Source organism: Hippocampus bargibanti, linkage group LG09 (assembly GCF_051943395.1).
Source record: "Hippocampus bargibanti isolate YZ-2025 linkage group LG09, ASM5194339v1, whole genome shotgun sequence".
Classification (NCBI taxonomy): Eukaryota; Metazoa; Chordata; class Actinopteri; order Syngnathiformes; family Syngnathidae; genus Hippocampus; species Hippocampus bargibanti.
In genome coordinates this window covers 21,005,010-21,016,597 of record NC_142742.1, presented here as the reverse complement: position 1 = coordinate 21,016,597, position 11,588 = coordinate 21,005,010, and the positions used below count along the sequence as shown (strand labels likewise).

The window sequence follows — 11,588 nt, the reverse complement described above, 5'->3', positions numbered from 1 at the left end:
AATGATCTTCATGTAGAAAAAGGCCGACTCACATAAATAATTGGAGCCGAATAATGCAGTCAAGGAGGTAGCACATTTCCTCATGTTGGGGTACTTTTCCTGTGTGAGTAAGTTACAGAACTGTCCAAGTCTCTGAACAAGGAGTCAGCTGGTTCAACGAATGCTTCTTTTACCAGCTCTCCGTCTTGGAAGGACTTATTGTTTTTAACGATGGCGTGACTCACCCGGAAAGATGCTTCGGTGGCGACTTTCGCTTTTGAAGTATGTTGAGTGAAAAATGACTGCTGTCCGGACAATTGGGATTTTAGTTCGTCCACCGTTCTCTTTCTCAGCTGGCTTTTCGGCGTGAAGTCAATGTCGTATTTTCCATGAACAGTCCGAAAATGGCGCTCCACATTTTCCCATTCCGTATGAAAGTAATATGTTTTGCCCCCTCACTTGCTCCCGCTTTCTCACTCATTTTGATCCACATATGTTTTAGCAAGGGCTTAAAATCGCTGTACTAATTCGCTGACTAGCTTGTAAATTTTGCTGCGTTTAGCACCGTTGTTTACGCATGCACGGCGACCTAAAGGTAAAAATTCAGTTGTCATCTGAATGGTTGCCCTGTATGTCAATCAAGTGACGGGACGTTTGATAGGCTGACAAATGTTTTTTTTACTGTCACGCTGCGATCGACCAGTACTACCTCCGATCGACGTAATGAGCACCCCTGCTTTAGAGCATTCGTGGCAAACTCATTTTTTGCCACGGGCCACATTTTATGGTTTCCTTTCAAGGGGGCATTATGAATTTGGGAAAGCCATTAGAATGTTTAATCCCCACCACATCTTACATATAGAGCGCAGAACAAATCAATAAATAACTAGTTTTCAAATTTGAAGTACAAAATAAATACTGTTATTGTGGTTTACATGGGACAATTTGACATTTTTGTTCGGACTTTAGCAAGCATCATGGAATTTCACAAGTAGGATTTGCTTTCGCGGTCCGAATAAAATGTGAGGGCACCGATTTTCGTGATTTTTGACACATGCTTTAGATTTAGACACCATCGTGATTTGTGTAAAAATCAAACTTCTGCACCGCATGGGCTAACAGCTCCAGTTGTCTCAGATTTGAACGGATAATAATTATCCGGATTATGAATTATAAAACACCATGAAACAGCTCTTTCTGATGAAGTTCAGTAGGATTTAAGCCACGCTTCATCAGAATCATCTTTATTGGCCATGTATGTAGAACACACAAGGAATTTGTCTCCGGTAGAACACAGGAGATGTGAGAATATCTCTTTTGGTCAATGGATGCTACAGCTTCATGTTTGCTTCCAACATTTAGGTTTTAGTAGATGCGCACACTTCATCATGACGTCCCTGATCCACTGGTGAAAAAGGCGCTTTGATCCTCTCCTCTTTCATCTGGAAGAAGCTTGATACAACAAAGAAGAGGGTGCACAAAGTGCTTAAGATTGAATGACTGTGTATTTTTGTTGTCATAGTGTTTTGATATTTTGTTGTTGTTGTTGTTTGCTCCTTTCACTTCAAGATGGTGCCGCGAGAGTGGATGCCTTTCCAGCAGCTCCTGTATTTATTTTTTCTACTCCTTCCTTTCCTTTCCTCTTCCTTACATAACTGCTGCTCTGAAATGTTATTTTCTCCACTGCGAGACTAATACAAGATAATCTAATCCAATCCAACATGCTGCACTAGTGCCATCATAAAAAACATATGACAAATCTGTATGGTGGATACTAATAAAGGTTAATCATGCAGCAAAAGGCCACTTCCAAAGAATCTGTTTTGCTCAAAACCATTCTTTTGGTGTTTTTAGCTCCATGTTTTGGGTCATAATCGTGTTGAAAGACCCATGACCTGCGAGCGAGACCAGGTTTTCTGACAATAGGCAGCACATTTCATGAATCCCGTGATAGTCTTGATACTCATCGGGAACAGAGTTAGGAGACCCTCTACCAAATTTAGCAAAGCCAGCTCCTGAGAACAGAGACTCCCTACCCATGTTTCCCATGAGTAGAGGGGCTAGTTTTGTTCTGGGTGAATCAAATTTTCAGTAGTCTGCAGAAATACACCTGCCTTTACAGCAGGTCGTGCATTTTGTTTTTCTACTTCTTCCTTTCCTCTTACTTTCATCACTGTGAAATGTAAATTTCTCCACTGTGAGACTAATAAAGGCTAAATCCAATCCAATCCAAATGATTTTATGTTATATTTAATTAATTTACCATGCATTCACTAAGGTAGAATTCATAGTGTTTCAATTAAACACCTCAGTGTTTCAAATAGAATTAACTTTATGAAATTGATGTTTCGTATGGTAACATACGAAACATTTAAAGTTTCCTTTCATCACTTTGCTGCTGTGAAATGTAAATTTCTCCACCGCGAGACTAATAAAGGCAAATCCAATCCAATCATATCCATTGTGCACAGAATTTGAAGTGTGACGTATTATTTTGGGCCATTGTTCCAAATGATTTGTTTTTGAGGAAAAAAATATTCATACGGCGCAGAGTCTGCTGAGTAAACTTGAAACGTTTAATTGATAATTTAGTGATGGCAAAACTAAAACTAAAACTGAAATTAAAAAGTTATCGCTCACTTCGATGTGCGGAAATGACACAGGCGAGAGTTTGTGACGTCACGCCACGTCACGCGAGAAAGCACTGGAGTGGACGGACAGTGGGAAATCATGGTAAACAACGGTGCCAACCGTTATACGCGGTGTCATTGTGCAAACACGTCCACACGCACTCATAAAGGTGAGCGTTTAACGACATGGACACTTGATTTCTTTTTTATTCCAGTACTGTTCTGTCAAATTAGCAATAGCTTTAGCAGGACGAGATATTGGGTCTCGCAAACACCGTCGCGGCACTCAAATTCACACATCGTACATCGCGGCTACATGTACATCGCGTACATTCGACTCGTGTGTGCGCATGAAAACAAGAAATTGATTAGGGGTGGGTGTGCACGGAACCACTTTCCGCGCTGCGGGATCTGCTGGTGTGTTTTGGTTGAAGGGTTGTCGGGCGATGGAATGCGGAAGTAGAGCGGGACGTCCAGCTGACGAATCGGCGTCACGTCGGCTCGCTTGCAATGAGTCAGTTACACATGATGTCATCACACGCTGCATGCTCTGTCACTGTGCTCGCGTGCGCAACAACATTGACAAGTTAACGGCCTCTTCGATGACATGATGTGCCACGTTTCTGTTTCATAGTCAGCAATGTTCGGCCATGTGTCCACTCAGACAATACATCACCCCACTGATCACCGTTTCCCACGCGTCTTGTGTTTGTGTGCTCACAGGTCTGTGACAGACGTACTACAAAAGCAAATGAAAGATGTAGCTCGTTCTGAAAAGCACCCTGGAACAGTTAACAGGTGAGGGGGGGAAACATTTACCATACGATGATTAAGTCAAATTGAATCAATACATCCAAATCGTGACCTTTCAGGTTACATTTCAGGATGTACCAAAAATTTTACTTTATTTTAATCTAAATGTTTGAGTGTGTGTGTCCATTTGCTTGCACAACTTGTCTTACAATGAGCTTCACTGCAAAATGTCTGTGGTTGATGCATTTCTAGGTTCAGCAGGCATTGGTATTTAATTAGTCTTGATGTTGCTGACATTTGAACACACAGTGGGTGATCAATGACTTGATAGCGCTTATTTCTCCCACCTTTAAAATGCGACCATAAAAAATCTACAATTTTAATTTTAATGAACAAACTTCGAAATGTTTTTTCCCTGTTGCGTCACACGTGTGTATGATTTTGAAGTGCGCCTTTCAACCCTTTCATGTCTTTCAGTTCCTTGATCTCCTTGATGTGCGTCTCACCCTGACGCATAGCACACGCTTGAAAATGGTATAAAAGGACCTGTCGTGGGACACCCGTCACTGTAACAGTTTTAAAAAAGGGTGATCCTGAGTACAAGTAAGAACAAAGAGAATGGATGAGTCACAGACAGGCATAGAAGAGGGACCTCCGAAATGTCTGTGGTTTCATGAATCAAACACCGGCTGTGAATTTTACTGTGAAGCTCCATAAGACACAGCACCTTTTGTAAAACATACTGAAAGATTGAAAAGTGGGATATATATATATACGCATTCAATTATATTTAAAGTCAAAGTGAGATCACCTGTAAAGGTTTCAGTGCATTTTACAGTCATCCTGAAATTTCCCCTGAAAGCTAAACAAATAAAAATTGCTGTGAGCAGATATAATTGTTGATTTGCGGTGTTTATGACAGCACAGCACCTAATGTCAAATCATCAATAGGCTAATGATGATTTTTGTCTTGAAGGCTATGAATTCCTCCAAGTGTGAGCAAGCCCGAGATGAAAAAATGCTTGAAAAAGGTAAGCATTTTTTTCCCAATATTTGAATATTTCAGCCGTCTTAAAAATAGAATAATGTATGATGTTAAATCATCAATCTGGGCCACGCACAACACAATCAGTGCCTGGAAAACTGCGATTGATTTTTACGTTTCACTCGTTTGGTCAGATGTTGAAATTGTTTCATTTACACTTTTCAAATGATCGTGCATGTCACCTCACGCATGCTTTGCATTCAAATTAGTAGTTACATTTGTTTTTGAAATGTGAATAGGTAAATCATAATATTGGATGATCCTTTATTAGTCTAACAGTGGACAAAACTACATTTCACAGCAAAGTGATGAAAGTAAGAAGAAAGGAAAGGAAGAAGTAGAAAAACAAAATACAATACTACCGGTGACAAATTCCTTGTGTGTTCTACATACATGGCCAATAAGGATGATTCAGATGAAGCGTGACTTCACTCTCTCCCGGCAAATTGGTGTTTTCGTGTTTATTATGTTTGTTAAAGTCATAAGTGCCTTGCTGGGTCCGAGAGGACAGTAATTTTATCTGTGCTGTATGTCATACATATTAGCATATTTGACAATAAAGCTGACTTTGACTTTTGACTTAAATCCTACTGAACTTCTTCAGAAAGCTGAATCATGGTGGCTTGTCAGCACCTTTCAAACCTGAGACAACGAGCTTTTTTCCACGTTGACATGCATAACGTCACTAGTTTTCAATGTGGTTCAAGATAAGAAGGCATGGTAATTTTATTTTGGCAGAACACAAGCATGGTGAGGACTTTGTCTTTTGCGAGGCACCCAAAGAGTGTGAAGGAGATTCTCCTGGGCCCACCAAAGCCGGTAAACGAACTTCTTCAGAAATGGAACCAGTCTCCAAACAGTTCTCAAGCGGCAAGAGAGTCAAAGTTGCCGAAGAGGTACTTTTTTTAAGATGATTTAATCAGATTGTGAATATCGAACACCCAATTTTAAAATACAGACTTGCAAAGTCACCATTTTACCTCAGAGTACACCGCTTGACAACTTGTTGATAAAACTTAGAGTGAAAGTTGCCCACAAACATCTTCGCTGATCAGACTGTTTATTTCAAATATTTATTTCACAAAGAAAATCAAGTTGTTTAAATGCATGCATTCCAAGATGTAATTGTAACCATTTGTAAACCTTTGAGATGCACATGTAGTCGCTCCACATTAAGACAACACATTCTTTGACTCGCTCTGTATTGTAAAGTTGGTTCTCTTATGATTGTTGTGCTCAGAAGTGTAACTAATTTGCATAAAAGGCCAAGCCAACTCAATGCTAAATTCCATCTCTGCGTACACTTAGACTGCCTAAGGTTCTTTGACGATGGTCATGTGCACGGAGTTCAGTCTGAGAAGCAGATGACAGTTTTATAAAAAACTGCTTGCTCTCATGCCACACTCATGAATTTACTTCTCAAGTTAGAAATGTGTTGGAAAACATTGATTTGTGCGGTTTCTGAAAGATATTTTATTCAAATTACGCTTTAGGGCGGACATGGGCAAACTACGGGCGGCGGGCCAATTACTTTTTAAGTACAGTAAAGTCTCGTTATATCGATATTCAAGGGAGTCCGAAAAAATATCGATATAACCGGGACTATCAATATATCCGACCCTGTTTGCATGTAATTTTCTCAGTGCGTGCATAGAAATAGTATTGATATAACCGGGACTATCGATATATCCGATATCGATATAACGAGACTTTACTGTATATCATATATAAATATTATACTACAGTAAAGTCTCGTTATATCGATATTCAAGGGAGTCTGAAAAATAGTATTGATATAACCGGGATTATCGATATATCGATATAACGAGACTTTACTGTATATATAAAACTTAGGCTTTTTAATCCGGCCCGCAGAATTTGTCCAAATTATAGTAAAAACAGTGTGAAAGTCATGACAAAAAGTTACCGGACACCGAGGCAGACAACTCTGAAGATGCCTGCCCGGCCATAAAGTGCCTGTCCCATTTTTCACAACTTGAAACACAATGAGACGACTAATCCCACAAAAAAACATTGTTGCAAAGTGTAAAGGATATTTTTTGTAAATTAAGGATGTACCTCCCACAAATCCTCCCTTGCTTAATTTACGGTAAATATCCCTTGCTGGAGTTTGGGGACATGGTGTCTGCTACAAGCCACTAAGCGGCTTTCAAAACTTTACAGTCACGGTATAATGTATGTTTACATTTTGTAGCATCATAAATTTTGTTAGCTTCTTTTGAATCTTCTGGGGCTGAGGTTCTGTGCATCTACTTTGGAAAATGATATGCAAATGCACGACCTTATAAAGCTCGGGAAAGTCTGGAAGCAAGAAGCAGTCTTCTGATTGGCTGTTGTGCCGAGTATGCAAATTTCAGTTTCAGGTAGGATATTTAATACAGCATATGTCAGCATACACGTGTACACGTTGTTACACGTGTACTGTTTGCGCGTGAAGGCGAGGGCGTCCGTGGGGAGTATTCAGAGCGTGCGGTCAGGACAATCCATGATTTTGCGGAGTTTAACACAAGTAGATATTATTGAGCTTGAGTATTTCGTTGTGTAATATGTTCTGAATGTTGAAAGTGATTCCATTTTTCAATAAATGTTGAGTTCTTTAACTTTGCACCTTCGATTGAAACGTATTAAAAACAGACGCAATCTTGATACATCACAGTGCGTATGTTATTTTAATCTATTTACATTTCCTCCTTCCAGTATCTGCGAAATAGTATGTAAATGCCATATCTTGCATATTCCTAGAGACAAATTTATTAACTGATAAGGGCTATTTTTCACATTTGAAAGACAGTTAATAAATTGGGTTGTAGTGTTCTTAATGTGCTATGAGGTTTCACACACTACATTTAAAGGACAACCGACGTCTCCGGACAAGTTGTGTCCATAATTTGTAAAATGGCTTCAAATGACTTTTACTGAGCGTATTGTACAAAGATTCCACCGCATATAGCTATATTTTATGTTTTAAGACTCGCGCTGAATATTCCGGAAGTCTTGTTTTTCAGTTGGTGAGTCCTCACCCTACGTCACTGAAGGAATGCCCCTGACCTAAAAAAGGACTCATTGTAGCAGCCCTTCCATCACGTCAATGCATTTTGCTGTACTTTGGTCTAAAAACGTCGTGTAGGACCAAAAAGAGGCAGAAGAGGGCGACAAAGCTCCATGTAAGGAATAATCAGCCTGTGGAAACGGGCTGATTAATTCCTTTGTCGCCATTTTCTACCTTTTTTGGATGCGACATTTCCCACCCCTGATGCCTCAAAATGACACTGAATAAATTATTTAATCGATTGCAAGCATGTATGTTGTCTTCTTCAGAACTATTTGAATCATATTCATAACTGGATGAGTAACAAGAAAGCATATTCTCCAAATCTAAAGCCATTGTTTTGATTCTCGAGCAAGGCGAACATGGGCGCGGGACCTTCTGAAACTGGCCACTTCCGGTTTCAAATTGAAGTACTTTTTAGACACTTGAAGTCATTTTTATTGGTGGCATTTGACTAAAAATATCATACTGTGCGTTTTGGGTATTTTAGATGTTATAAAACGTTTTTCTGATGTCACTTAGGAAACCAAAAAGTGACGTCGGTTTTCCCTTAATGCTTTAGTATATCCGGCCCAAACACTCCCTCCAAATGCTCCTGGCCCGGACCCTCTGTCAAATTTTAGAACCCATTGCGGCCCGCGAGTGAAAAAGTTTGCCCAGACCTGCTTTAGGGCAATATCCACTTTGAACAATAATGTTTACAAATAATGGAGATGACTGCTGGAATCGGCTCCAGCACCCCCTGAGCATAAAGCGGATTGGAAAATGGATATTTAAAAATGATGTTGACAAAAACGGCTGGGACTTTTAGAGGATGGGTGTCTGCACCATTTTTATCAATCGTTCAACCCGATTTTTCCGGTCTGAAATATTGTGCTAATCCTGTCTGCATTTGATAATTTTCACGCTAGATGAAGCGGCAGCCGGCAGATGACAGCACTAGACATGAGCCCCTGTGTCTCAGCACAAACGGAAAGACCAGGGACAACCTCCAAGGCAAATCCAGAATTTCTTACAGAAAGCCTCTCTTCAGTATCTCCCACAGAATCTTGGAGAAGAAGAACACACAGAATGTAGAGCAGCAAGTAGGTCAAGTGGCTGGGAATCTGCTCAACTCCAACGGCCACTTCTCCTCCATTCTCCTCAGTCCCCAAGAAAATGGCTTTTCGGAGGCTTTCCCAAGCATGGACAATTTGGGCCAAGCGTGGTCAAAGGACTCAAGCATTTACCCTCTCTTAGAAAAAATGTTTTTCATTCTCAATAGCCTCAGTTCCAGCATGACTCAGCTGCACAGCAAGGTGGACCTGTTAAGCCTGGAAGTCATGCGGATAAAGAAGCAGATCAAACCTGCGCAAATCGTGGCCGAATTCCAGCCGCCGCCGGAATATTTGCTGACAAGCGAAGAGTTGACTCCTCTCATGGAGCAGACGTCCAATGCGGGAGAGCTGGGTTGTCGCTTGCTGGTGCATCTCTTCCCAGAGCTGTTCAAAGCCAGGGAATGCTCCCATGACTGCATGGCAAGCAAGCGATCGCTGGAGTCTCTCCATTTGCAGCTGATCCGCAACTACGTGGAGGCGTGCTATCCCTCAGTCAAAAACAACGGCGTATGGAAGGGAGAGTGCCTCCCTCAGATTAATGACTTTTTTAATCGCTTTTGGGCCCACAGAGACATGGAAAGCGCAAGGCTGCTCAGGAAGCAGACAATGGCGGGAGACGGAATCAAAGCAGAGCATTCGCCAAGCTATCGTTTAGTGAATGAGCAAGGTTGCGCGGAACGTCTCTCTCAAAACAACCAACAAGGCAACTTGGTGGGAATGTTCAACGATCAAAACACGCAGGACCTGGATGAGCTCTCTTCCCCCGAAGACTTTGCCATTTTCCTGATGCATCGACTGTTCCCAGAGTTCTTTGAAGAGGGGACCAAAGTCCCTGAGGGCTCAAACTGTTTGAACAGCGTCGGTCAGCAGATTCTCGACTCGGACAGGATGGAAATCATCAAAAAGTATATGGAAGCCAATTTTCCAGATGTGCCTGTGGAGAGCTGGTTTCAGGTGTGCCTTCAGCATATGGACGACACATTTGATGGTCCTCCCAGCAACGGCAACGCAAGCGAACCCGAGAACCTCAATGACGAACGCTATGACCTTTCCGTCCTGAAGCTTCCGGAGATGTGTGACAATGAAAGGCCCTCGCGCACGTCCAAAAAGTCATTGCTGTCACCCGTAGATTTTGACAAACTAGAGATCCCTATACCGGATTTTACTGTTCCCCACGAGTTCCTTTTGTCCAAGGAGCAGCTGAAGTGTAACTACGAATGTAGTTTGTCCATTGGGAACTTTGCCTCCCGGCTGCTGGTGCTCATGTTCCCTGAGCTCTTCACACACGAGAACACACGGAAGCTGTACAACTGCAGCGGTTCTCTGGGGAAAAAGCAGCTGGATCCCCAACGTGTGAACCTGATCCGCCACTACGTGCAGTTGGTCTACCCGCGGGCCAGGAACGACCGAGTGTGGATGCTGGAGTTTGTGGGGAAACTTGACGAGAGATGCCGGAGACGCGATACGGAGCAGAGGAGATCCTACCTGCAGCACCGTAAAGGCTATCCTCACGATGCAGAGCAGGAATTTTTCCTCAACCAGATCCAACCAGACGGCACAAGGGAGGATGCGGAAATTGCCACCTTACCGCCGGAGAAGAGCACCAAAGACTTTTGTAAAATTCCCCTGGATGAACTGATGGTTTCACAACCTGACTTCCCAGTGCCGCCGGCGTACCTCCTCTCCGACGCGGAGGTTCGGGAAATAGTGCAACAGAGCCTCTCGGTTGGAAACTTTGCCGCTCGACTGTTGGTGCGCCTGTTCCCTGAGCTCTTCACCCAGGAGAACCTGCGGCTGCAGTACAATCATTCCGGGGCCTGCAACAAGAAGCAGCTGGACCCTGCGCGCCTCAGACTGATCCGTCACTATGTGGAAACGGTGTATCCCGTGGACAAGATGGAGGAAGTGTGGCATTACGAGTGCGTGCCGAGCATCGATGAACGCTGCAGGCGCCCCAATCGGAAAAAGTGTGACATTCTGAAGAAGGCCAAAAGGTCAAATTCTGTGTTATAGTCTCTCTCTGCACAGTGAGCTTCTTGTCTGTTTGTCCATCTCTCTGTCTGTTCGTCTGTCTCTCTCTCTCTACCCACACCCACATTTTTGCCCAGCATATAAGCTTAACTTTCCAAATCTGTCCTTTTTAGGATCAAGCCAACCCGTTTCGTGTTTCTTCTGTACAACTCCTCATCCAGCTCCAGATGTATGACAAAAGTTTCTATTTATAAAGCCAAAATTTGTCATAGCTTATTTAACAATGTTGTAGCCTTCAACAATAAGGAAAGTAGTTCATAATATATAGTTTTATAAATGAGCAGACATTTCAGTTACTGATGTTGGATTATATCACCGGTTTTAATAATGCACTGTTATTAAGCCTTGTTATAGAGGTTTATATTACAGGGAAAAAAGTTAACACGACAATGGTTCAGCACTTATTTCTAATAAAATCACATGACACTTTGAGGCTTTTACTCTTGTTTTGATCCTGTTAAGCTATCAGGTACTGTATGTACTGATAAACTGACAAACTGTATGCTTGCTTCTCTTGTTAAACACAGCATTCTGAATATATATTCATTCAATAATCATTCTGATGAATGAATATTGTGGAAAGTGGGGGGAAATGCAGTTTTTAGCTGTCATTGTGGGTTTTCATTTTGCCGCTTGCTCTTGACATAAAAACATGACATGAAACCCAACAGGTTTAGATATTATTGGATATATAGGATTGTGGTTCTTTTCCTTTCAGCTTTTCCCTTCGGGGGTCGCCACAGCAAATCAGTGTCCTCCATTTAACCCGGTTTTGTGCATCCTCTTCTTTCACACCAGCTACCTTCATGTCCTCTTTGACAACATCCATAAACCTCCTCTTAGGTCTTCCTCTCGGTCTCTTGCCTGGCAGCTCAAGGCTCATCCTCCCGATATAGTCACTCTCCTCTGGACATGTCCAAACCATCTCAGTCTGGCTTCTCTGACTTTCTCTCCAAAGCCTCTAATATGAGTTGTCCCTCTAA

At 42.1% G+C, this 11,588-nt stretch overlaps 1 protein-coding gene across 2 annotated transcripts; it reads left to right on the top strand.

Moving 5' to 3' along the window:
* The first annotated feature begins 2,656 nt into the window (after positions 1-2,656).
* bend3 (BEN domain containing 3) lies at positions 2,657-11,508 on the top strand. 2 transcript variants are annotated; one of them, XM_089005023.1, is made up of 5 exons: positions 2,657-2,779; positions 3,333-3,407; positions 4,339-4,393; positions 5,146-5,303; positions 8,389-11,508. In XM_089005023.1, exons 3-5 carry the CDS (start codon positions 4,342-4,344, stop codon positions 10,585-10,587), a joined length of 2,409 nt encoding a protein of 802 aa, XP_088861149.1. In that variant the 5' UTR covers positions 2,657-2,779; positions 3,333-3,407; positions 4,339-4,341; the 3' UTR covers positions 10,588-11,508. The 2 variants fall into 2 exon arrangements, with proteins under 2 accessions (XP_088861149.1, XP_088861150.1); XM_089005024.1 differs by lacking the exon at positions 3,333-3,407 and having other exon boundaries at positions 2,664-2,779.
* The last annotated feature ends 80 nt before the right edge of the window (positions 11,509-11,588 follow it).